The following is a 27,496-nucleotide window of genomic DNA, read 5'->3' on the forward strand; positions in this document are numbered from 1 at the left end:
TAAAACGGATTCACCTAATTGCACCGACTGTAACGTGATCGAGGATGTTCACCACGTTTTGCTCGAATGTGTCCGGAATGAGACTCAGCGGCGACAGGCTCTTGAAGGCACGCAGTACAATATAGGAATATGTAGCAGCATCTTGGCCTTCCCCTTTTCGGAAAGTGCCAAGAAACTGTGTTCATTATACTTGTCCCGTCTACCGGGCGGAGGCACTGCCCAGCAACGGCTGGGCGATACTTCCGCCCGTTCGCTAAGATAAGTTTTTAGAGTGTTAAGAGATACCTAGCTATAACAGTATATTATAATTTAGAATTACGGGGCGACATCGTCATGTTGACCGAGTCCCCTTAAATAAAGATTAAAAAAAAAAAAAAAAAATATTTGAATAATGAATACTTTTTTATTATTATTGATGAATTTATTATTAAGAATAAATAATTATTTTATTGTAACTTTCGTGAGACATATTAAATTAATTATTATGTTATCGGCTTACTCACGTACTGTTTTGACGAGGAACTCGACTAGTTTCAAGCCATGCTAGAGGCTCGTATTCATGAGCAGCATTCCGCGACAATCGCCGCGGTGATTGTCGCGCTGCTACTGAGTAGCAGCGCGACAATCGCCGCGTCGCGTCGTGTGTATGGCTAGCATGGCTTGAAACTAGTCGAGTTCCTCGTCAAAACAGTACGTGAGTAAGCCGATAACATAATAATTAATTAAATAATTATTGTTTAATAAATTTAAAACTTAATCTATTTTAATTTATATTAATAGGATACTAATAATAATATTTTCTTAAATATCCTTATAAATAATTTATTATTAATCCTGTTGTAGCTTAAAGGATTTTAGTAGCATTTTATTACTGTGTAAACCTATATATATATATGTTGATTATAAAATATTGTATAATTATTGTGTTTACAACTAAAGCTACTTGTAGTTATATTTTATTCCTATTGATAAGTAACTTTATAGATTTTCATGGTATTTTAAATAATATATTTTTGTTTAATAGTGTAAGTCCGTGCAGTTATGGGTGCGCAGATATGCGGAGACTGGTGATATTGAAAATTGCCAAGCTGGGCCGAAGCCGAAGGCAAATTCGTTAGCCCGGCACTACGACATCATAGCCAGGCATAGGGCTGATTCCTTTTTCAACGCGCACTGCAGCAACGGCACTCGATGTTTTCACGCAAACAATAAGGAGGCACCTGCATTCTGGTTTAAGGTGCAGGGAGCCACCCAAAAAGATATTACTGCCCACAACGCACCAGGAACAGCGATAAAATTTTGCCAGAAGTTTTATAAATTTTGATAGGGCTAATAATGTGGTTATATTTATCAATGTAAATAATTAATTTCATGCTAGCAGCATAAAGTTTAAATTTATTTGTATTGAATTTTTTTTGCGTTAACGCTGAGTTATATCGATTTATTTTTCGATAATCAGTTACTGAGCCATCAGCCAAATTATATATAGTCCAAATTAACTACAATGTTTATATTTTTAAAATAATATTAAAATGCAGTCTAGAAAATACGGTGAAGTGATGTTATTGTTATGCGGTTAGAAATTGTCATAATTTCTTTCTATTCAACATGTTGATTCACTTCACTTCTCATTTTTAATAACTTATGTAACTGCTGTTCAACTAATTTGAAACATTATATTTACGCTCATCCTTAACCAACTTAGAGTATGATTCGAAATTTTATAATGTTAAAAACTTATTTGTATTAATCGTCACATTTTTGCTAACATATTGCCCACTCGATATTGAATCTTATAGCAACAGCCTTAAAACACAAAATGGAGAATTCTAATAACAAAAATTTGCTAATTTCAAGAAATAACAATATTTACTGTGAAGCGGAAATTTGGAAAACAATGTTTTAATTAAATTTTTATAATAATTTTATTTTTTAATACTTTTTTTAATTTTAAATTTTAATATTAAAAAAATATATATATATATATATGTATAATGTTTCTTATTGTTTAATAATAAGTAATAAAACATATTAAAATTTAATTTATTATTATTTAATTAATAATAAAAATTATTATTTAATAATATATTTTTTTTTGTAATAATCATTAATAAATAAAAAATTGTCTATGAAAACAATTAATAACATTTTTTATTTGATTTATATCCAATATTTATACTTTTATTTACCGACTTAAATGCTTCTTTTATAGTCTGATTTTATTATACAGAAAACAAAAATAAACTTAAAATAGACAAACAACGAAATAAAATTCATCTAAAAATACGTTTTGCTGGTTTCGAACCCACATCGGCGTAGAGGGAGACGATTAGAGCAAGCTTGTTAAACCACTCGTCTACGAGCACTACGTCTAGTTTAGTGAAAATGTTGAATCATATCATCAATTGTAAATATTTTTAACCTTACCCATCTATTAAATTATAAAAATACATATACCGACACAAAATTTATAATATATACCAATGTGTGCGTAATGGTCAAACGTTTTTATGCACATTACTACGGAATACCCACACAGGGATATTGTGTAGCGATAGTTGTGCCGATGTGTTGGTGTATACTAGTTACAGTTGCCGCGTGTACCTTATATACAATTATAGCAGTTATCGATCAAAATCCGTCTGGCTCCTGTATGTGTGCAACGCTAGTTTACATGTGTGCAGACCAAGCGTTGTGTCTACACTACACATACCTACAGTACAGACGCCGCGCCGCGCACATCTAGCCAGTCTCGTTACGGACCATGCGCGGTACAGACGTGTGTTGTAATTTCACAAATATTAAAGTAATTATTCAGTAAAAAGATCCAGAATTATAGGTAAGTATCTATTCTTAACAAGATGTGATGTAGAACAATTTAAAAATATATTTCTCTGAATCCTAAAGTCAGGAAGACAGAGTGCGTGTTCAGTGTTAGGTGACCCTATACTAAGTTTTATTGAATAAACGTGTACTTATGTAATATATTTTACTTTCCAGATCTCCCTGCCTCGTCCGAGATGACCTCGAGAATCTTCCACAAAAGCGGTGTCAGAGAGGCGCGGAGTGTTATTAAAGGTACGTACTTATTAACATGATCACTCTTTCTAGAAAACCATGTCTTACAATGAAGAAACAATTGGTGAATTCTTTTTCTGATCCGAGATGTGTATTCGTTCCTCCTCTAATTAAGTTTATTTTATTTCCAGTTGCTGCAGTGCTGACTGTATACCTCACGGGTGGCCGGTAGTTATTGTAGATTATTTAAACAGTTTCTTAATGGTTGTTCTGATACAACTCAAAACAAAAGCGGTGCCAAGGAGACGCGGAGTGCTATTAAAGGTACGTACTTATTAATGATACTCATTTTAGAGAAAAGCATTACGATGAAGAAACTATTTGTGATTTGGTTTTGGTAAATTATTTAAGAGAATTTATTTCTGATACAATTTTTTTTCTGAACCCATTCCTAATTAAGTTTTTTTTTTAAATTTCAGTTGCTGCAGTGCTGACTGTATACCTCACGGGTGGCCGGTAGTTATTGTAGATTATTTAAAGAGTTTCTTGATAGCTGGTTTAATACAATATACATGTACTCTCAGGTAAACATTTCTAAATAAATTAATTTAACTTGTAATGTTGTTGTTTATTTAAAACTTTTATCCTTTACCCGTGTTCGGGTTCGATCCCCGAGCTTTTTGAATTAAATCAGTTTTCATGGTTAAATTAACTCAGTTTCCAAAATATTTTGTTCGAACGAAATAAATCAAAAGTATAGATCCGAGTTTTGTTTATTTTTTTATACATTTCTAGTTAAATAATCACTCACTAGGTGGCGGCATTGTCGATGAAGGTATTTTACTTTACTTCTCACTGGCGGTAGTAACGATTAGGTTTCGTGATAGGGTTCATATTAGTTACGAAAGGCAAAACTAGATGGCGCTGTGCTCAAAATAGTTTACGACGAAACACAAACTGTAGTATTAAATCAACTTATCAAATGTAAGTACTGAGCTCGTGACAATATTTCAAATTTTGGTCAGCTGTCACGCGAGAGATGAGAGTGATTGTTTGAGTTTACAATAGATGGCAGCACTGTCTATGAAGTTTTGTTTTAACCAGTGAAATTATCAATTTTCTGAGAAGATATTACAACTTTCTTCAGCAAACATTCAATTGTGACTAATGTTTATTAATTGTGAAGAATATTATGTATTACATGACGTTGTTTAGAAAAGTAGATCCCATATCTCTTTGTTTCTGGACTAATAGTAGTTGAAACATTGCTAGAGGACATTTCATCTGAACTAGTCACAGACCACTAGTACGTACATATGAAAATTGAAATGAATAAGAACGGGGTTACTATATAATGACGTAGGCATTAGCGCTACGCCGTAGTCAATACGTAGCAATACGTAGCAAGTGATCGAGTTGGGTTGATACTTGTTTTGCATCATTTTAATGAAACAAAACCGAACACCAGACCGTTACATGGCAGATGGTAGAACCCCTCTCAGTACACAATATTAGTACATAGTACCTAGGTACGTACTCGAAGCTTAATGTCAAGAGTGAATCGGATTGGTTGCTCGTGTTCCGCATATTCAACTGTGCAAAAAGTGATTATGGTAGACCATGGTTTGTGTAATGAAACATAATATATCTTAGTTAAGTTGCGTATGTAACAGTGTTTCAACAAAATATTTTTGAAATTTATGTAGATTAGATAGCTGGGCAGTTGCTTAAGGCAATCGTCCAGTTTTTTGTTTATGTAAAGTGGGAATAGTCGATTCGGTGTGATGAATTCAGTGAAACTTTAGAACCACAAAGTATTCCTCATACGAAAATATTTGATCTTTGGGGGAAATGAGATGATGAAGGAAATGAGATTTCACAAACTAAACATTTCAGACGGTACCCTAAACAGGGGCCTATTGTAAATAGGGGTTGCTAATGAATATAACTTATATACAATTATAGCAGTTATCGATCAAAATCCGTCTGGGTCCTGTATGTGTGCGTGCGACGCTAGTTTACATGTGTGCAGACCAAGCGTTGTGTCTACACTACACATCCCTACAGTACAGACGCCGCGCCGCGCACATCTAGCCAGTCTCGTTACGGACCATGCGCGGTACAGACGTGTGTCGTAATTTCACAAATATTAAAGTAATTGTTGAGTAAAAAGATCCAGAATTTTAGGTAAGTGTCTATGCTTAACAAGATGTGATATAGAACAATTTAAAAATATATTTCTCTGACTCCTAAGGTCAGAAAGACAGAGTGAGTGTTCGGTGTTAGGTGACCCTATACTAAGTTTTATTGTGTACTTATGTAATATATTTTACTTTCCAGATCTCCCTGCCTCGTCCGAGATGACCTCGAGAATCTTCCACAAAAGCGGTGTCAGAGAGGCGCGGAGTGTTATTAAAGGTACGTACTTATTAATGATACTCTTTCTAGAAAACCATGTCTTACAATGAAGAAACGATTAGTGAATTATTTTTCTGATACGAAATGTGTGTTCAATCCTTATCTAATTAAGTTTATTTTATTTCCAGTTGCTGCAGTGCTGACTGTATACCTCACGGGTGGCCGGTAGTTATTGTAGATTATTTAAACAGTTTCTTAATGGTTGATTCGATGCAACTCAAATCAAGAACGGTGTCAAGGAGGCGTGGAGTTTCATGAAAGGTACGTTCTTATTGATGATAGTCTTTTAAAGAAAAGCATTACAATGAAGAAACTATTGTGATTTGGTTTTGGTGAATTATTTACGAGAATTTCTGAAAACATCCAACTGAAATATTTTTTTTCTGAACCGATTCCTAATTAAGTTTATTTTATTTCCAGTTGCTGCAGTGCTGACTGTATACCTCACGGGTGGCCGGTAGTTATTGTAGATTATTTAAAGAGTTTCTTGATAGCCGGTTTGATACAATATACATGTACTCTCATGTAAACATTTTTAAATAAATTACTGGGACTTGTAATGTTGTTGTTTATTTAACCTTTATCCTTTACCCGTGTTCGGGTTCGATCCCCGAGCTTTTTGAATTAACTCAGTTTCCAAAATACTTTGTTCGAACGAAATTAATCAAAAGTATACAACCGGGTTTGGTTTATTATTTTATATATTTTTAGTTAAATTACTCATTCACTAGGTAACGGCATTGTCGATGAATTTATTTTACCTTACTTCTTACTGGCGGTAGTAACGATTAGGTTTCGTGATAGGGTTCATATTAGTTACGAAAGGCAAAACTAGATGGCGCTGTGCTCAAAATAGTTTACGACGAAACACAAACTGTAATACTAAATCAACTTACCAAATGTAAGTACTCGTATAACTACTGAGCTCATGACAATATTTCAAATTTTGGTCAGCTATCACACCATAGATGAGAGTGATTGTTTTGAGTTTTCAATAGATGGCAGCACTGTCTCATAGTTATTGTAGTTATTTAAACAGTTTCTTAATGGTCGTTCCGATACAGCGTACATGTACTCGCATGTAAAATCTAAATAAATTAATTTAACTTGTAATGTTGTTGTTTATTAAATTTAACCTTTATCAAAATACTTTGTTTAAACGAAATATATCAAAAGTATACAACCGGGTTTAGTTTATTATTTCATATATTTTTAGTTAAATTAATCATTCACTAGGTGGCGGTAGTAACGATTAGGTTTCGTGATAGGGTTCATATTACTTCAAAATAGTTTACGACGAAACACAAACTGTAATACTAAATCAACTTACCAAATGTAAGTACTCGTATAACTACTGAGCTCATGACAATATTTCAAATTTTGGTCAGCTGTCACGCGAGAGATGAGAGTGATTGTTTGAGTTTACAATAGATGGCAGAACTGTGTATGAAGTTTTGTTTTAACCAGTGAAATTATAAATTTTGTGTGAAGATATTACAACTTTCCTCAGAAAACATTCAATTGCGACTAATGTTTATTAATTGTGAAGAATATTTATTTAATACATGTTTAGAAAAGTATTTTCCATAGCTCTTTGATTCTGCATTATAGTAGTTGAAACATTGCTAGAGGATATTTCATCAGAACTAGTTACAGACCACTAGTACGTAAATATGAAAATTGAAATGAATAAGAACGGGGTTACAATATAACGACGTAGGCATTAGCGCTACGCCGTAGTCAATACGTAGCAACACGTAGCAAGTAATCGAGTTGTGTTGAAACTTGTTTTGCGTCATTTTAATGAAACAAAACCGAACAACAGACCGTTACACGACAGATGGTAGAACCCCTCTCAATGCACAATATTAGTACATAGTACCTAGGTACGTACTCGAAGCTTAATGTCAAGAGTGAATCGGATTGGTTGCTCGTGTTCCGCATATTCAAATGTGCAAAAAGTGATTATGGTAGACTATGGTTTGTGTAATGAAACATATATTTTTGTTAAATTAATTGTTGAACAGCGTTTCAATCAAAATATTTTTGGGAATTATGTAGATTAGAATGCTGGGCAGTTGTTTAAGGAGCAACCGTCCAGTTTTTTTATACAAAGTGGGAATAGTCAATTCGGTGTGATAAATTCAGTGACATTTCAGAACCACGAAGTATTCCTCATATACACGAATTTGATCTTTGGGGGAAATGAGATGATGAAAGAAATGAGATTTCACCAACTAAACATATTGTTAGTCAGACGGTACCCTAAACAGGGGCCTATTGTAAATAGGGGTTACTAACGAATGTACCTTATATACAATTATACCAGTTATCGATCAAAATCCGTCTGGGTTCTGTATGTGTGCGTGGGACGCTAGTTTACATGTGTGCAGACCAAGCGTTGTGTCTACACTGTACATCCCTACAGTACAGACGCCGCGCCGCGCACATCTAGCCAGTCTCGTTACGGACCATGCGCGGTACAGACGTGTGTCGTAATTTCACAAATATAAAAGTAATTATTGAGTAAAAAGATCCAGAATTATAGGTAAGTGTTTAAAAATATATATCTCTAACTCCTAAGGTCAGGAAAACAGAGTGCGTGTTCGGTGTACTTATTATAGTCTAATTCATTTTCCAGATCTCCCTGCCTCGTCCGGGATGACCTCGAGAATCTTTCACAAAAGCGGTGTCAGGGAGGCGCGGAGTGTTATTGAAGGTACGTACTTGTTAATGATTCTCTTTCTAGAAAACCATGTCTTACAATGAAGAAACGATTAGTGATTAGTGAAACTTTTTCTGATACGAAATATATTCATTCCTTATCTAATTAAGTTTATTTTATTTCCAGTTGCTGCAGTGCTGACTGTATACCTCACGGGTGGCCGGTAGTTATTGTAGATTATTTAAACAGTTTCTTAACGGTTGATTTGATGCAACTCAAAATAAAAGCGGTGTCAGGGAGGCGCAGAGTGTTATTAAAGGTACGTACTTATCAATGATACTCATTTTAGAGAAAAGGATTACAATGAAGAAACGATTTAGTGTTTTTGGTAAATTATTTACAAGAATTTCTGAAAACGACAAACCTAAATTTTTTTGGCAATAGGCTCACCACCTATTATATGGGACTTACAATATAAATTGTGAAATGTGGGTGTACACAGTGGCATTACGTGCCATAATGTGCACCTCTGCCTACCCCTTCGGGGATTAAAGGCGTGACGATATGTATGTTGCTAGCTTCTGCCCTGACTGTCCGCGCGGATGTCGGTCTTCGCGTGGAAGTTTTTATTTCTCCATTTTGAGTAACTCTGACAATGACATCTTATAAATATCTATTGGACCCAAATACGGCGAGGCCCATAATAATTAAGAAGATCCCTCTATTGAGCTACTGCTGTTGAGCAGAATAAAACAGAAAATAAAGATTTTTTTCTACGTATTTTTCCAGGATAAAAAGTAACCTATTTTATGTCCAGGATAATAAGATATAATTATACCAAGTTTCATCGAAATCAAACCGTTAGTTTTCACGTGATGCCTGAACATATATAGACAGACAGACAAAAAAATAATAATCACATATTTGGGTTTGGTATCGATCCAGTAACACCCTGCTATTTATTTTTTCTATATTTTCAATGAACAGAATTGACCCTTCTACAGATTTATTATAGCCCGCGACTTCGTTCGCGTGGAATAGTGACTTCCGGCAAATTTTTGGTTTTTACCACATAGCTCCCGATTTTGCGGGATCTCTTCAAAAATGAGATGTGGAAGATATTCTAGGGAACTCCTCAAAAATCAACATAATGAGCTCTGCGTTTGAATTTAATAGATGTATACTCACTTTGGGCATTGAAAAAATAGTTTAAAAACGGACTTAAACTAAAGAAATATTATAATCTTTCCGAACTTAAGATGAAAACTAAAGAATTAAAGAAAGCTACGAATTTATAACAATTAAAAAAGAAATTATATTACAACCTATCCTCAATGCTATAATAACCAAGCTTAAACTAAATAATTTAAAAGAAACGACTTAAATCTAATTAATTTATAAATTATAGACTTACAATTTTATTAAAAAAACTAACTACAGTAACTACTAATAATCGATATCAAACTAAACCTACGTTAAATAATTTAACCAGAAAACCAGGAAAACCCAACAAATAAACTTATTAATTGACAAATACAACGAAACCAATTTATTTAGAATAGCTTTTGCCCGCGACTTCGTTCGCGTGGAATAGTGACTTCCGGCAAATTTTTGGTTTTAACCACATAGTTCCCGATCTCGCGGAATCTCTTCAAAAATGAGATGTAGAAGATATTCCAGGGAACTCTTCAAAAATCAACATAATGAGCTCTGCGTTTGAATTTAATAGATGTACACTCACTTAGGGCATTGAAAAAATAGTTTAAAAACGGACTTAAACTAAAGAAATATTATAATCTTTCCGAACTTAAGATGAAAACTAACTTAAAACTAAAGAAAGCTACGAATTACGAATTTATAACAATTAAAAAACAAATTATATTACAACCTATCCTCTATGCTATAATAACCAAGCTTAAACTAAATAATTTAAATCTAATCTATCTAATTAATTAATAAATTAGACTTACAATTTTATTAAAAAAACTAACTACAGTAACTACTAATAATCGATATCAAACTAAACCTACGTTAAATAATTTAACCAGAAAACCAGGCAAACCCAACAAATAAACTTATTAATTGACAAATACAACGAAACCAATTTATTTAGAATATACGAAACAGCAGGACCACTATTCGATGAATTAAAACAATAACATGAACCGAAGTCGTGTAACGATCGACATAGAATTATCTATACTCCGTTAGAGCATTTTCTTTGTACTAAATGTTTTATTATATTGATATTATTTTTTTCATACCTTTTTACTATTTATTTACTTTTTTTCGATAAATTAAAACAATAACATGAACCGAAGTCGTGTAACGATCGACATAGAATTATTTATAAATAATTTATTTCTTATTTTTATTTTTGAAATAAAAATATATCTATGTCCTTTCTAAGGTTCTAAACTATATCTGTACCAAATTTCAACCAAATCCGTCAAATAGTTGCGGAGATTAATGGTATAAGCATAGAATGTTCGACGTGATTCTTTAATTTGACATAACTTTTTTATTTATGAACCGATTGACATGAAACAAACACTAAATGTAAATTTAAGCATCCCACAATATATTCGTGAAAACCGCATCCAACTCGGATCAGCCGTTTCTGAGATTAGCGCGCACAGACGAACAGACAAACAGACAAACAGACAAACAGACAAACAGACAAACAGACAAACAGACAAACAGACAAAAAAAAAGTTAATTACATTTTTGGGTTCGACATCGACATAACAATAACCCCTGCTATTTTTTTTATTTTTATTTTCAATGTACAGACAGCACTTTTCTACGATTTTATTATATGTATAGATGTAATTTTTTTTCTGAACCCATTCCTAATTTAGTTTTTTTTATTTTATTTCCAGTTGCTGCAGTGCTGACTGTATACCTCACGGGTGGCCGGTAGTTATTGTAGATTATTTAAACAGTTTCTTGATAGCTGGTTTAATACAATATACATGTAATCTCATGTAAAAAAATTAAAATAAATTACTGTAACTTGTAATGTTGTTGTTTATTTAAAACCTTCTTAGTGTATGAATGAAGTGATACATTATTTAAATATTCATAATATTAACTATTATTTATTGCTCAGTTTCTTTATAGCCATAAGTTCGATCCCCGAGCTGTTTGACTTAAGTCAGTTTCCCACAAACTTTGTCCAGGTGTAAAGATTTTAATCAAAAGCATATAACCTAGTTTAGTTTTTTATTTTATACATTTCTAGTTAAATAATCTCTTACTAGATGGTGGCACTATCTATAAAGGTAGTTGATAAAGATTCCTTACTTCTCACTGGCGGTAGTAACGGTATGCTTTAGAGGATTAGGTTTCATGATAGGGTTCATATTAGTTACAAAAGACGTAACTAGATGGCGCTGTGCTCAAAATGAATATAGTTAACAGTAAACCCAAACTGTAGCACAAACAATAACAGCTGAGCTCATGACAATATTTCAAACTGGTTAGCGACCACACGAGAGATGAGAGTTGTTGTTTCAGTTCTCAATAGATGGCAGCACTGTTAATCAAGTTATGTCTTAACTGCTGAAATAATTACTGAGAAAGTATTAAGAATTACTTCAGCAAACGTTCAATTTTATTGTCACAAATACATATTTATTATTCATTAATAATATATTTATTTCATGACGTTGTTCAATGTTATACAAATGGATATGAATTGAATCGTAATTAAAGCATAGCAACGTAGTTATTAGTGCTACGCCGTAGTTGATAACGTGGCAAGTAATCAAAACACTTGGAATTAAAACTAGTTTTACATCATCAAGTGAACTAACTACATCAACCCAGACCGTTACACGACAGATGGTAGCACACCCCTTTCAATACACAATTTTATTATATAGTACCTAGGTACGCACTCGAAGCTTAAAGAGTCAAGAGTGAATTTGTTTGGTTGCCTGTGTTCCGCATATTCAAATATGCAAAAAGTGATTATGGTAGACCCTGGTTTGGGTAATGAAACACTTATATTTTGTTTGAGTGGTTTGTTTAACAGTTTTTCAATCAAAATACTTTGGAAAATTATGTAAATTACTGGCTATTGCGTAAGGGCAGTCACCTAAGTCTATTTATATGAAATGAGTGGGAATAGTCGACCATTCCCTGCGTTTCCAGATCAGAATCGATTCTGAGTGATATAAAACGTAGTGAAACTCTTGAATCACGAAGTATTTCCATATTACGAAAATAATGATCTTTGTGAGAAATAAGATTTCACAAACAAAACAGTTCAGTCAGACGGTACCCTAAACAGGGTATGGGACAGGGCAACAGGAATGTACCTTATATACAATTATAGCAGTTATCGATTAAAATTGGTCTGGGTCCTGTATGTGTGCGTGCGACGCTATTTTACATGTGTGCAGACTCAAGTGTTGTGTCTACACTACACATCCCTACAGTACAGACGCCGCGCCGCGCACATCTAGCCAGTCTCGTTACGGACCATGCGCGGTACAGACGTGTGTCGTAATTTCACAAATATTAAAGTAATTGTTGAGTAAAAAGATCCAGAATTTTAGGTAAGTGTCTACACTTAACAAGATGTGATATAGAACAATTTAAAAATATATTTCTCTGACTCCTAAGGTCAGGAAGACAGAGTGCGTGTTCGGTGTTAGGTGACCCTATACTAAGTTTATTGAATAAACGTGTACTTATGTAATATATCTTACTTCCAGATCTCCCTGCCTCGTCCGGGATGACCTCGAGAATTTTCCACAAAAGCGGTGTCAGGGAGGCGCGGAGTGTTATTAAAGGTACGTACTTATGAATGATACTCTTTCTAGAAAACCATGTCTTACAATGAAGAGACGATTAGTGAATTATTTTTCTGATCCAAAATGTGTATTCGTTCCTCCTCTGATTAAGTTTATTTTATTTCCAGTTGCTGCAGTGCTGACTGTATACCTCACGGGTGGCCGGGAGTTATTGTAGATTATTTAAACAGTTTCTTAACGGTTGATTCGATACAACTCAAAACAACAGGAGTGTCAGGGAGGCACGGAGTGTTATTAAAGGTACGTACTTATAAATAATACTCGTTCTAGATATGAAACCATGACTTAATGAAGAGATGAATAGTGAATTGTTTTCGATGATAATTAACTAACAACAAGTATAATTCCAGTTCCTGTGCTTTTACTAACTGAGAATTTCTTATTATTTAAGAAATTGTCAGTTAGTCTTTAGTTTCTCAGTTAAAAACTTAACAAGTTTTACCTTAACTCTAGAATCGTATATGCTCCTCATATAGTATATAATCTAATATTTTGTTTATTTTATTTCCAGTTGCTGCAGTGCTGACTGTATACCTCACGGGTGGCCGGTAGTTATTGTAGATTATTCAAAGAGTTTCTTGACGTTTGATTCGATAGAACCTACATGTACTCTCATGTAAACATTTTTAAATAAATTACTGTGACTTGTAATGTTGTTGTTTATTTAACCTTTATCCTTTACCCGTGTTCGGGTTCGATCCCCGAGCTGTTTGAATTAACTCAGTTTCCAAAATACTTTGTTTGAACAAAATATATCAAAAGTATACAACCGGGTTTGGTTTATTATTTTATATATTTTTAGTTAAATTACTCATTCACTAGGTAACGGCATTGTCGATGAAGGTATTTTACTTCTCACTGGCGGTAGTAACGATTAGGTTTCGTGATAGGGTTCATATTAGTTACAAATGACGAAACTAGATGGCGCTGTGCTCAAAAATATTTACTACAAAACACAATCTGTAGTACTAAAGCAACTTGGAATGTAAGTAGTAGTATAACTACTGAGCACATGACAGAGTATTTAAAATTTTGGTCCGCTGTCACACGAGAGATGAGACATTATTGTTGAGTTCTCAATAGATGGCAGCACTGTTAATAAAGTTATGCCGTAACTAGTGAAATTATTCCTGAGAAAGTGTTAAGACTTACTTCAGCAAATATTCAATTGTGACTACTAGTTATTAATTATGAAGAATATATTTTTTTCATAAAGTTCTTCAATGTTATAAAAATGGAAATGAATTAAATCGTAGTTAAAGCGTAGCGACGTAGTCATTAGTGCTACGCCGTAGTTGATTAAGTAGCAAGTAACCAAAATACTTGAAATTTAAAACTGGTTTTTATTCCGTCAAGCCAAATAAAACCGCCTCAACCCAGACCGTTACACGACAGATGGTAGCACACCCCTTTCAATACACAATTTTATTATATAGTACCTAGATAAGTACTCGAAGCTTGATGTCAAGAGTGAATCGGTTTGGTTACTTGGGTTCCGCAAATTCAAATACAAAAACTAAAAGATAAATTTTACTTGTTTAATTTTATTTTGCCAACTGTTTCGAATTGTTACTTTTTTCACACTTATGTATGCCGTTACTGTAAATTAGAAAAATGGAATTACCTATCACAAGAAAAAACTTGCTTAAAAGGCAATTCCTAAAACTGTACATTTATGAAATAAGTGGATGAAAAAAATAATTTTAATAATTTAATTTTTAATAAATACGCAAAAAGTGACTATGGTAGACTATGGTTTGTGTAATGAAACATGATATTTCATAGTCAAGTTGCCTTTTTATATGTGTTTCGATTAAAATATTTTTGGAAATTATGTAAATTAGATATCTGAGCAGTTGCTTAAGAGGCAATCGTCCAGTTTTTTTTTATACAAAGTGGGAATAGTCGATTCGGTGTAATAAATCAGTGAAATTGTAAAGCCACGAAGTATTCCTCATATTTCCAAAATATAAATCTGTGGGGAAATGAGATGATGAAGGAAATGAGATTTCACCAACTAAACATTTTAGTCAGACGGTACCCTAAACAGGGGCCTATTGTAAATAGGGGTTGCTAACGAATGTACCTTATATACAATTATAGCAGTTATCGATCGAAATCCGTCTGGGTCTTATATGTGTGCGTGCGATTCTAGTTTACATGTGTGCAGAACAAGCGTTGTGTCTACACTACACATCCCTACAGTACAGACGCCGCGCCGCGCACATCTAGCCAGTCTCGTTACGGACCATGCGCGGTACAGACGTGTGTCGTAATGTCACAAGAAATAAAAGTAATTGTTGAGTAAAAATATCCAGGATTTTAGGTAAGTGTCTACTGTCTACACTGAACAAGATATTTTTCTGACTAGTGTTAGATTAAGATATACTTATGTAATGTGTTTCATTTTTCAGATCTCCCTGCCTCGTCCGAGATGACCTCGAGAATCTTCCACAAAAGCGGTGTCAAGGAGGCACGAAGTGTTATTAAAGGTACGTACTTATTAATGATACTCTTTCTAGGAAACCATGTCTAACAATGAAAAAAAATATTAGTGAATTGATTTTGATGATTATTTACGAGAATTTCTGCAAAGAATGTGTATGTGCTCCTCATATATCGTATAATCTAATTAAGTTTATTTTATTTCCAGTTGCTGCAGTGCTGACTGTATACCTCACGGGTGGCCGGTAGTTATTGTAGATTATTTAAACAGTTTCTTAATGGTTGTTTGGATGCAACTTAAAACAAGAGCGGTGTAAAGGAGGCGTGAAGTTTCATGAAAGGTACGTGTACTTATTGATGAGACTCTTTTAGAGAAAAAGCATTACAATGAAGAAACTATTAGTGATTTGGTTTTGGTAAATTATTTACGAGAATTTATTTACGATACAATTTTTTTTTCTGAACCCATTCCTAATTAAGTTTTTATTTTATTTCCAGTTGCTGCAGTGCTGACTGTATACCTCACGGGTGGCCGGTAGTTATTGTAGATTATTTAAAGAGTTTCTTGATAGCTTATTTAATACAATATACATGTACTCTCATGTAAACATTTTTAAATAAATTACTGTAACTTGTAATGTTGTTGTTTATTTAACCTTTATCCTTTACCCGTGTTCGGGTTCGATCCCCGAGCTTTTTGAATTAACTCAGTTTCCAAAATACTTTGTTCGAACGAAATTAATAAAAAGTACACAACCGAGTTTTGTTTACTTTTTTATACATTTCTAGTTAAATTAATCACTCACTAAATGGCGGCATTGTCGATATAAGGATTTAAGATTCCTTACTTCTCACTGGCGGTAGTAACGATAGCGGGATAGGTTTCGTGATAGGGTTTATATTAGTTAGAAAAGACAAAACTAGATGGCGTTGTGCTCGAAATAGTTTACTACAAAATACATTATGTTGCACTAAATCAACTTATCAAATGAAAGTACTCGTATAAGTACTGAGCTCGTGACAATATTTCAAATTTTGGTCAGCTGTCACGCGAGAGATGAGAGTGATTGTTTGAGTTTACAATAGATGGCAGCACTGTATATGAAGTTTTGTTTTAACCAGTGAAATTATAAATTTTCTGAGAAGATATTACAACTTTCCTCAGCAAACAAATAATTGTGACAAATATTTATTCGTTATGAACAATATAGATATCAAATGAAATTGTTTAGAAAAGTAGTTCCCACAACTCTTTGTTTCTGGACTAATAGTAGTTGAAACATTGCGAGAGGACATTTCATCAGAGCTAGTTATAAACCACTAGTACGTGACATACATATGGAAATTTAAATGAATAAGACGTGGTTCCAACATTACGACGTAGGCATTAGCGCTACGCCGTAGTCGCAATACGTAGCAAACGTAGCAAGTTGGGTTGAAACTAAACTTGTTTTGCATCATTTTAATGAAACAAAAATAAAACAGAACCGAACAACAGATCGTTACACGACAGATGGAAGATCCCCTCTCTATACATAATATTAGTACATAGTACCTAGGTATGTACTCGAAGCTTAAAGAGCCAAGAGTGAATCGGATTGGTTGCTCGTGTTCCGCATGAAATGAAACATGTATATTTTTGTGTTAAGTTGTTTGTTTAAGTTTTTCAAAGTACTTTTGAAAATTATGTGGATTACGGACAGTTGCTTAACAACAGTCGTTTAATTTTTATACAAAGTAAGTGGGAATAGTTAATTCGGTGTGATATATAATTCAGTGAAATTTTAGAACCACGAAAAATTTCTCATATGGCATAATGATCTTTGAGGGAAATGAGATGATGAAGGAAATGAGATTTCACCAACAAAACATTTTAGTCAGACGGTACCCTAAACAAGAGCCTATTGTAAATAGGGGTTGTTAACGAATGGACCTTATATACAATTATAGCAGTTATCGATCAAAATCCGTCTGGGTCCTGTATGTGTGCGTGCGACGCTAGTTTACATGTGTGCAGACCAAGCGTTGTGTCTACACTACACATCCCTACAGTACAGACGCCGCGCCGCGCACATCTAGCCAGTCTCGTTACGGACCATGCGCGGTACAGACGTGTGTCGTAATTTCACAAATATTAAAGTAATTGTTGAGTAAAAAGATCCAGAATTTTAGGTAAGTGTTTACACTTTAACAAGATGTGATATAGAACAATTTAAAAATATATTTCTCTGACTCCTAAGGTCAGAAAGACAGAGTGAGTGTTCGGTGTTAGGTGACCCTATACTAAGTTTTATTGTGTACTTATGTAATATATTTCATTTTTCAGATCTCCCTGCCTCGTCCGAGATGACCTCGAGAATCTTCCACAAAAGCGGTATCAGGGAGGCGCGGAGTGTAATTAAAGGTACGTACTTATCAATGATATTCTTTCTAGGAAATCATGTCTTACAATTAAGAAACGAGTTATTTTTCTGATCCGAAGATGTGTAATTCCTCCTCTAATTAAGTTTATTTTATTTCCAGTTGCTGCAGTGCTGACTGTATACCTCACGGGTGGCCGGTAGTTATTTAGATTATTTAAACAGTTTCTAATTAAGTTTATTTTATTTCCAGTTGCTGCAGTGCTGACTGTATATTCACGGGTGGCCGGTAGTTATTGTAGATTATTTAAACAGTTTCTTGTATACCTCATGGTAGATTAAAAAAGTTTCTTGATGTTTGATTCGATAGAACCTACATGTACTCTCATGTAAACATTTTTAAATAAATTACTGTGACTTGTAATGTTGTTGTTTATTTAAAACTTTTATCCTTTACCCGTGTTCGGGTTCGATCCCCGAGCTTTTTGAATTAACTCAGTTTCCAAAATACTTTGTTCGAACGAAATTAATCAAAAGTATACAACCGAGTTTTGTTTATTTTTTTATACATTTCTAGTTAAATAATCACTCACTAGGTGGCGGCATTGTCGATGAAGGTATTTTACCTTACTTCTCACTGGCGGTAGTAACGATATGCTTTAGTGGATTAGGTTTCGTGATAGGGTTCATATTAGTTACAAAAGACAAAACTAGATGGCGCTGTGCTCAAAATGATTTACAACTAAACACAAACTGTAGCACTGAATCAATTGATCAAATGTAAGTACTCGTATAACTACTGAGCTCATGACAATATTTGAAATTTTGGTCAGCTATTACAGTAGAGATGAGAGTGGTTGTTTGAGTTTTCAACAGATGGCAGCACTGTCTAGAAAGTTTGTTTTTTACCAGTGAAATTACAATTTTCTGAGAAGATATTTCGACTTACTTCAGCAAATATTAATTTGTGACAAATATTTATTATTTATGAAGAATATTTTAATACATGTTTAGAAAATGTAGTTTTCCATAGCTCTTTGATTCTATTATAGTAGTTGAAACATTGCTCATTTCATCAGAACTAGTTACGATCACTAGTATGTCATAAATATGAAAATTGAAATGAATAAGAACGTGGTTAAAGCGTAGCGACGTAGTCATTAGCGCTACGCTGTAGTCGATTACGTAGCAACACGTAGCAAGTAATCGAGTTGGAATTAAAACTTAGTTTTACATCATATTAATGAAACAAAACGGAACAAACAGACCGTTACACGACAGATGGTAGAACCCCTTTCAATGTACAATATTAGTACATAGTACCTAGGTACGTACTCGAAGCTTAATGTCAAGAGTGAATCGGTTTGGTTGCTTGTGTTCCGCATATACAAATGTGCAAAAAGTGATTATGGTAGACCATGATTTGTGTAATGAAACATAATATCTTAGTTAAGTTGCCTATTTAACAGTGTTTCAATCAAAATATTTTAAATAAATAATATACTATAATATCGAAAATGATGTAGATTAGATTGCTGGGCAGTTGCTTAAGGGGTAATCGTTCAGTTTTTTTTTATACAGTGGGAATAGTCGATTCGGTGTGATAAATTCAGTGAAATTTTAGAACCACGAAGTATTCCTCATATTACGAAAATAATGATCTTTGGGGGAAATGAGATGATGAAGGAAATGAGATTTCACCAACTAAACATTTTAGTCAGACGGTACCCTAAACAGGGGCCTATTGTAAATAGGGGTTGCTAACGAATGTACCTTATATACAATTATAGCAGTTATCGATCAAAATCCGTCTGGGTCCTGTATGTGTGCGTGCGACGCTAGTTTACATGTGTGCAGACCAAGCGTTGTGCTACACTACACATCCCTACAGTACAGACGCCGCGCCGCGCACATCTAGCCAGTCTCGTTACGGACCATGCGCGGTACAGACGTGTGTCGTAATTTCACAAATATTAAAGTAATTGTTGAGTAAAAAGATCCAGAATTTTAGGTAAGTGTCTACACTTAACAAGATGTGATATAGAACAATTTAAAAATATATTTCTCTGACTCCTAAGGTCAGGAAGACAGAGTGCGTGTTCGGTGTACTTATTATAGTATATTTTACTTTCCAGATCTCCCTGCCTCGTCCGAGATGACCTCGAGAATCTTCCACAAAAGCGGTGTCAGGGAGGCGCGGAGTGTTATTAAAGGTACGTACTTATTAATGATACTCTTTCTAGAAAACCATGTCTTACAATGAAGAAACGATTAGTGAATTCTTTTTCTGATCCGAGATGTGTATTCGTTCCTCCTCTAATTAAGTTTATTTTATTTCCAGTTGCTGCAGTGCTGACTGTATACCTCACGGGTGGCCGGTAGTTATTGTAGATTATTTAAACAGTTTCTTAATGGTTGATTCGATGCAACTCAAAACAAAAGCGGTGTCAGGGAGGCGCGGAGTGTTATTAAAGGTACGTACTTATTAATGATACTCTTTCTAGAAAACCATGTCTTATAATGAAGAAACGATTTGTGAATTGAATTTGGTAAATTATTTACGAGAATTTCTGAAAACAACAAACTCAAAAATTATTTTTCTGAACCGATTCCTAATTAAGTTTATTTTATTTCCAGTTGCTGCAGTGCTGACTGTATACCTCACGGGTGGCCGGTAGTTATTGTAGATTATTTAAAGAGTTTCTTGATGTTTGATTCGATAGAACCTACATGTACTCTCATGTAAACATTTTTAAATAAATTACTGTGACTTGTAATGTTGTTGTTTATTTAACCTTTATCCTTTACCCGTGTTCGGGTTCGATCCCCGAGCTGTTTGAATTAACTCAGTTTCCAAAATACTTTGTTTGAACGAAATTAATCAAAAGTATACAACCGAATTTTGTTTATTATTTTAAATATTTCTTGTTAAATAATCACTTACTAGATGGCGGCATTGTCGATAAAGGTAGTTGATTAAGATACTTCAGTTCTTACTGGCGATAGTAACAATATGCTTTAGTGGATTAGGTTTCGTGATAGGGTTCATATTAGTTACAAAAGACAAAACTAGATGGCGCTGTGCTCAAAATGGTTTACAACTAAACACAATCTATAGTACTAAATCAACTTATCAAATGGAAGTACTCGTATAACTACTGAGCTCATGACAATATTTCAAATTTTGGTCAGCTATCACACGAGAGATGAGAGTTGTTGTTTCAGTTCTCAATAGATGGCAGCACTACTTATAAAGTAATGTTATAATTGGGGAAATTATCAATTTCCTGAGAAGATATTACAACTTAATACAATCAGCAAACATTCAATTATGACTAATACTTATTAACTATTATGAAGAAAATATTTATTATATGACGTTGTTCAGAAACATAGTTTTCATAGCTCTTTGATTCTGGTTATAGTAGTTCAAAACATGGAGGACATTTCATCAGAACAAGTTATAATAAGTATGCGTCATACATATGAAAATTGAAATAAATAAGATCGTGGTTACAACGTAGCGACGTAGTCATTAGTGCTACGCCGTAGTCGATTACGTAGCAACACGTAGCAAGTAATCAAAATACTTGGAATTAAAACTAGTTTTACATCATCAAGTAAAGTAAAGTCGCCTCAACCCAGACCGTTACACGACAGATGGTAGAACCCCTTTCAATGTACAATATTATTACATAGTACCTAGGTATGTACTCGAAGCTTAAAGAGTCAAGAGTGAATCGGATTGGTTGCTTGTGTTCCGCATATTCAAATGTGCAAAAAGTGATTATGGTAGACCATGATTTGTGTAATAATACGTGATATATCTTAGTTAAGTTGCGTATTTAACAGTGTTTCAACAAAATATTTTTGAAAATTATGTACATTACGGACAGTTGCTTAAGAACAGTCGTTTAATTTTTAAACAAACTAAGTGGAAATAGTTAATTCCGTGTGATATATAATTTAGTGAAATTCTAGAACCTCAAAATATTCTCATATGACAAAAAATAATGATGTTTGGAAGAAAATGAAATCATGAAGGAAATGAAAATTTCACTAAATAAACATTTTAGTCAGACGGTACCCTAAACAGGGGCCTATTGTAAATAGGGGTTGCTAACGAATGTACCTTATATACAATTATAGCAGTTATCGATCAAAATCCGTCTGGGTCCTGTATGTGTGCGTGCGACGCTAGTTTACATGTGTGCAGACCAAGCGTTGTGTCTACACTACACATCCCTACAGTACAGACGCCGCGCCGCGCACATCTAGCCAGTCTCGTTACGGACCATGCGCGGTACAGACGTGTGTCGTAATTTCACAAATATTAAAGTAATTATTGAGTAAAAAGATCCAGAATTTTAGGTAAGTGTCTACACTTAACAAGATGTGATATAGAACAATTTAAAAATATATTTCTCTGACTCCTAAGGTCAGGAAGACAGAGTGTGTGTTCGGTGTTAGGTGACCCTATACTAAGTTTTATTGAATAAACGTGTACTTATGTAATATATTTTACTTTCCAGATCTCCCTGCCTCGTCCGAGATGACCTCGAGAATCTTCCACAAAAGCGGTGTCAGGGAGGCGCGGAGTGTTATTAAAGGTACGTACTTATTAATGATACTCTTTCTAGAAAACCATGTCTTACAATGAAGAAACGATTAGTGAATTATTTTTCTGATCCGAGATGTGTATTCATTTCTCGTCTAATTAAGTTTATTTTATTTCCAGTTGCTGCAGTGCTGACTGTATACCTCACGGGTGGCCGGTAGTTATTGTAGATTATTTAAACAGTTTCTTAACGGTTGTTCCGATACAACTCAACACAAAAGTGGTGTCAGGGAGGCGCGGAGTGTTATTAAAGGTACGTACTTATTGATGATACTCTTTCTAGAAAACATTACAATGAAGAAATAAATTTGTGAATTCGTTTTGGTAAATTATTTCGAGAATATTTCTGATAATTTTTTTTCTAATTCGTATATGCCCTTCCTAATTAAGTCTTTTTTATTTCCAGTTGCTGCAGTGCAGACTGTATACCTCACGGGTGGCCGGTAGTTATTGTAGATTATTTAAAGAGTTTCTTGATAGCTTATTTAAAACAATATACATGTACTCTCATGTAAACATTTATAAATAAATTACTGTGACTTGTAATGTTGTTGTTTATTTAACCTTTATCCTTTACCCGTGTTCGGGTTCGATCCCCGAGCTTTTTGAATTAACTCAGTTTCCAAAATACTTTGTTCGAACGAAATTAATCAAAAGTATACAACCGAGTTTTGTTTATTTTTTTATACATTTCTAGTTAAATAATCACTCATTAGATGGCGGCATTGTCGATATAAGGATTTAAGATTCCTTACTTCTCACTGGCGGTAGTAACGATAGCGGGATAGGTTTTGTGATAGGGTTCATATTAGTTACAAAAGACAAAACTAGATGGCGCTGTGCTCAAAATAGTTTACAACTAAATACAAACTGTAGCACTGAATCAATTGATCAAATGTAAGTACTCGTATAACTACTGAGCTCATGACAATATTTGAAATTTTGGTCAGCTATCACACGAGAGATGAGAGTGATTGTTTGAGTTTTCAATAGATGGCAGCACTGTCTATGTAGTTTTGTTATAACCCGTGAAATTATCAATTTTCTGAGAAGATATTACAACTTTCTTCAGCAAACATTCAATTGTGACAATTATTTCTTCGTTATGAACAATATTAAATGATGTTGTTTGGAAAAATTGTTTCCATAGCTCTTTGATTCTGGATTATATTAGTCGAGAAAGGTCATTTCATCAGAACTATTTTTTGACCACTAATACTTGACATACATATGAAAATTTAAATGAATAAGAACGTGGTTACAACATAGCGACATAGGCATTAGCGCTACGCCGTAGCCAATACGTAGCAACACGTAGCAAGTAATCGAGTTGGGTTGAAACTTGTTTTGCATCATTTTAATGAAACAAAACCGAACAACAGACCGTTACCCGACAGATGGTAGAACCCCTCTGTACAATATTATTACATAGTACCTAGGTATGTACTCGAAGCTTAAAGAGTCAAGAGTGAATCGGATTGGTTGCTTGTGTTCCGCATATTCAAATGTGCAAAAAGTGATTATGACAGACCATGATTTGTGTAATGAAACATAATATATCTTAGTTAAATTAATTTTAACAGTGTTTCAATCAAAATATTTTTGAAAATATGTAGATTAGCTAGATGGGCAGTTGCTTAAGCAGCAACCGTCCAGTTTTTTTATACAAAGTGGGAATATTCGATTCGGTGTGATAAATTCAGTGAAACTTTAGAACCACGAAATATTCCTAATTAATATTTGGGGAAATGAGATGATGAAGGAAATGAGATTTCACCAACTAAACATTTTAGTCAGACGGTACCCTAAACAGGGGCCTATTGTAAATAGGGGTTGCTACCGAATGTACCTTATATACAATTATAGCAGTTATCGATCAAAATGTGTCTGGGTTCTGTATGTGTGCGTGCGACGCTAGTATACATGTGTGCAGACCAAGCGTTGTGTCTACACTACACATCCCTACAGTACAGACGCCGCGCCGCGCACATCTAGCCAGTCTCGTTACGGACCATGCGCGGTACAGACGTGTGTCGTAATTTCACAAATATTAAAGTAATTGTTGAGTAAAAAGATCCAGAATTTTAGGTAAGTGTCTTAACAAAGATATAGAACAATTTAAAAATATATTCTCTGACTCCTAAGGTAGAGTGTTCGGTGTTAGGTGACCCTATACTAAGTTTTATTGAATAAACGTGTACTTATGTAATATATTTTACTTTCCAGATCTCCCTGCCTCGTCCGAGATGACCTCGAGAATCTTCCACAAAAGCGGTGTCAGGGAGGCGCGGAGTGTTATTAAAGGTACGTACTTATTAATGATACTCTTTCTAGAAAACCATGAACAATGAAGAAACGATTAGTGTGATGAATTTTCGAGAATTTCTGATCCGAGATGTGTATTGCTCCTCATATATCTAATTAAGTTTATTTTATTTCCAGTTGCTGCAGTGCTGACTGTATACCTCACGGGTGGCCGGTAGTTATTGTAGATTATTTAAACAGTTTCTTAACGGTTGATTCGATGCAACTGAAAACAAAATAGCTGTCAGGGAGGCGCGGAGTGTTATTAAAGGTACGTACTTATTAATACTCCTTCTAGGAAACCATTACAATAAGAAAACGATTTGTGATTTGGTTTTGTAAATTATTTACGAGAATTTGTTTGAAAACGACAAACCCAACAATTCTTTTTCTGAACCGATTCCTAATTAGTTTATTTTATTTCCAGTTGCTGCAGTGCTGACTGTATACCTCACGGGTGGCCGGTAGTTATTGTAGATTATTTAAAGAGTTTCTTGATGGTTTATTCGATACCACTTACATGTACTCTCATGTAAACATTTTTAAATAAATTACTGTGACTTGTAATGTTGTTGTTTATTTAACCTTTTTAACATAATTAAAATATTGTGTTTTTTCTATAAATTATCTTTAATAAATTACCGTGTTCGGGTTCGATGAGCTGTTTGATTAACTCAGTGTCCTACATACTTTGTTCATGTGTAAATATTTTAATCAAAAGCATTATCCCGTGTTCGGGTTCGATCCCCGAGCTGTTTGAATTAACTCAGTTTCCAAAAAATTTTTCGAACGAAATTAATCAAAAGTTAAATAATCTAGTTAAACTCACTCACTAGGTGGCAGCATTGTCGATGAAGGTATTTTACCTTACTTCTCACTGGCGGTAGTAACGGTATGCTTTAGTGGATTAGGTTTGGCGATAGGGTTCATATTAGTTACAAAAGACATAACTAGATGGCGCTGTGCTCCAAATGGTTTACAACTGAACACAAACTGTATACTAACTCAACTTATGAAATGTAAGTAGTAGTATAACTACTGAGTTCATGACATTATTTCAAATTTTGGTCAGCTATCACACAAGAGATCACAGTGATTGTTTGAGTTCTCGATAGATGGCAGCACTGTCTATGTAGTTTTGTTATAACCAGTGAAATTATCAATTTTCAGGAAGATATTAAGACTTTCTTTAGCAAATATTCAATTGTGACTAATATTTATTAATTTATGAAGAATATATTTTTATTCATGAGTTCTTTGTTATAAATATTATGGAACTGAATTAAATCGTAGTTAAAGCGTAGCGACGTAATCATTAGTGCTACGCTGTAGTTGATAACGTAGGAAGTCACAATCAAAATAATTGGTATTAAAACTGGTGTTACATGTTTTCAAATGAAATTAAAACGGCACCAACACAGACCGTTACACGACAGATGGTAGAACCCTTTCAATGTACAATATTAGTACATAGTACCTAGGTATGTACTCGAAGCTTAATGTCAAGTGTGAATCGGTTTGGTTGCTCATGTTCCGCATATTCAAATGTGATTATTGTGTAATGAGAGATTAGGAGAGACCAAGTTGTTTGTTCAACAGTTTTTCAGTCAAAACACTTTGAAAACTTATGTAGATAACGCACAGTTGTTTGAGGGCAGTTATCTACTTGTATTCATACATAGTGAGTGGGGTTAGTTTATTCGGTGTGATATATAATTCAGTTATGTTCTAGAACCTCATAATATTCTTCATAATATTATGAAGATAATGTTGTTTGGGGTGAAATGAGATGGTGAAGGAAATGAGATTTCACCAATTAAACATTTTAGTCAGACGGTACCCTAAACAGGGGCCTATTGTATGTAAATAGGGTTTGTTAACGAATGTACCTTATATACAATTATAGCAGTTATCGATCAAAATCTGTCTGGGTCATGTATGTGTGCGTGCGACGCTAGTTTACATGTGTGCAGACCAAGCGTTGTGTCTACACACACATCCCTACAGTACAGACGCCGCGCCGCGCACATCTAGCCAGTCTCGTTACGGACCATGCGCGGTACAGACGTGTGTCGTAATTTTACAAATATTAAAGTAATTGTTGAATAAAAAGATTCAGAATTTTAGGTAAGTGTCTTCACTTATCAATATGTGATATAGAATAATTTAAAAGATTTTTCTCTGACTCCTAAAATCAGGAAGACAGAGTGCGTGTTCAGTGTTAGGTGCCCCTATACTAAGTTTAATTGAATAAACGTGTACTTATGTAATATATTTTACTTTCCAGATCTCCCTGCCTCGTCCGAGATGACCTCGAGAATCTTCCACAAAAGCGGTGTCAGGGAGGCGCGGAGTGTTATTAAAGGTACGTACTTATTGACGATACTCTTTCTACAAAACCATGTCTTACAATGAAGAAACGATTAGTGAATTATTTTTCTGATCCAAGATGTGTATTCGTTCCTCCTCTAATTAAGTTTATTTTATTTCCAGTTGCTGCAGTGCTGACTGTATACCTCACGGGTGGCCGGTAGTTAATGTAGATTATTTAAACAGTTTCTTAACGGTTGATTCGGTGCAACTCAAAACAAAATCGGTATCGGGGAGGCACGGAGTGTTATTAAAGGTACGTACAGTTTATTAATGTTACTCTTTCTAGAAAACTATGACATAATATAATCTAATTAAGTTTATTTTATTTCCAGTTGCTGCAGTGCTGACTGTATACCTCACGGGTGGCCGGTAGTTATTGTAGATTATTTAAAGAGTTTCTTGATAGCCGGTTTGATACAATATACATGTACTCTCATGTAAACATTTTTAAATAAATTACTGTGACTTGTAA

At 34.2% G+C, this 27,496-nt stretch overlaps 1 protein-coding gene and 2 long non-coding RNA genes across 20 annotated transcripts in view; all 3 read left to right on the forward strand.

Annotated features, from left to right (window-relative positions):
- LOC118279402 (uncharacterized) overlaps positions 1–27,496 on the forward strand; it is a 46,572-nt gene extending 19,076 nt beyond the window's left edge. For 3 of the 16 annotated variants that reach the window (XM_050698248.1, XM_050698245.1, XM_050698253.1), the window contains 6 exons: positions 12,826–12,903; positions 19,865–19,942; positions 22,262–22,339; positions 24,574–24,651; positions 26,939–27,016; positions 27,357–27,496. In XM_050698248.1, coding sequence (XP_050554205.1) covers positions 12,826–12,903; positions 19,865–19,942; positions 22,262–22,339; positions 24,574–24,651; positions 26,939–27,016; positions 27,357–27,397 — 431 coding nt within the window. In that variant the 3' untranslated portion in view covers positions 27,398–27,496. Of the gene's footprint in view, positions 1–5,026; positions 5,206–5,358; positions 5,437–5,564; positions 5,698–8,287; positions 8,421–12,825; positions 12,904–13,031; positions 13,165–15,577; positions 15,711–15,867; positions 16,008–19,864; positions 19,943–20,070; positions 20,131–22,261; positions 22,340–24,573; positions 24,652–24,789; positions 24,923–25,078; positions 25,219–26,938; positions 27,017–27,144; positions 27,244–27,356 lie in introns of those variants that run through there. The other 13 variants (XR_007705894.1, XR_007705893.1, XM_050698246.1 and 10 more) reach the window with 13 other exon arrangements.
- On the forward strand, positions 2,724–11,021 carry LOC126911365 (uncharacterized). Of its 3 annotated transcripts, none has more exons than XR_007705903.1 (3): positions 2,724–2,839; positions 3,001–3,078; positions 10,984–11,021. It is a non-coding gene; the product is annotated as an uncharacterized LOC126911365 (long non-coding RNA). The 3 variants fall into 3 exon arrangements; XR_007705902.1 differs by lacking the exon at positions 10,984–11,021 and adding an exon at positions 5,857–5,894; XR_007705901.1 differs by lacking the exon at positions 10,984–11,021 and adding an exon at positions 3,498–3,535.
- LOC126911364 (uncharacterized) lies at positions 17,337–17,933 on the forward strand. Its single transcript, XR_007705900.1, has 3 exons — positions 17,337–17,541; positions 17,696–17,773; positions 17,893–17,933. It is a non-coding gene; the product is annotated as an uncharacterized LOC126911364 (long non-coding RNA).

The sequence above is a fragment of the Spodoptera frugiperda genome, chromosome 14, assembly GCF_023101765.2.
Source record: "Spodoptera frugiperda isolate SF20-4 chromosome 14, AGI-APGP_CSIRO_Sfru_2.0, whole genome shotgun sequence".
Lineage (NCBI taxonomy): Eukaryota > Metazoa > Arthropoda > Insecta > Lepidoptera > Noctuidae > Spodoptera > Spodoptera frugiperda.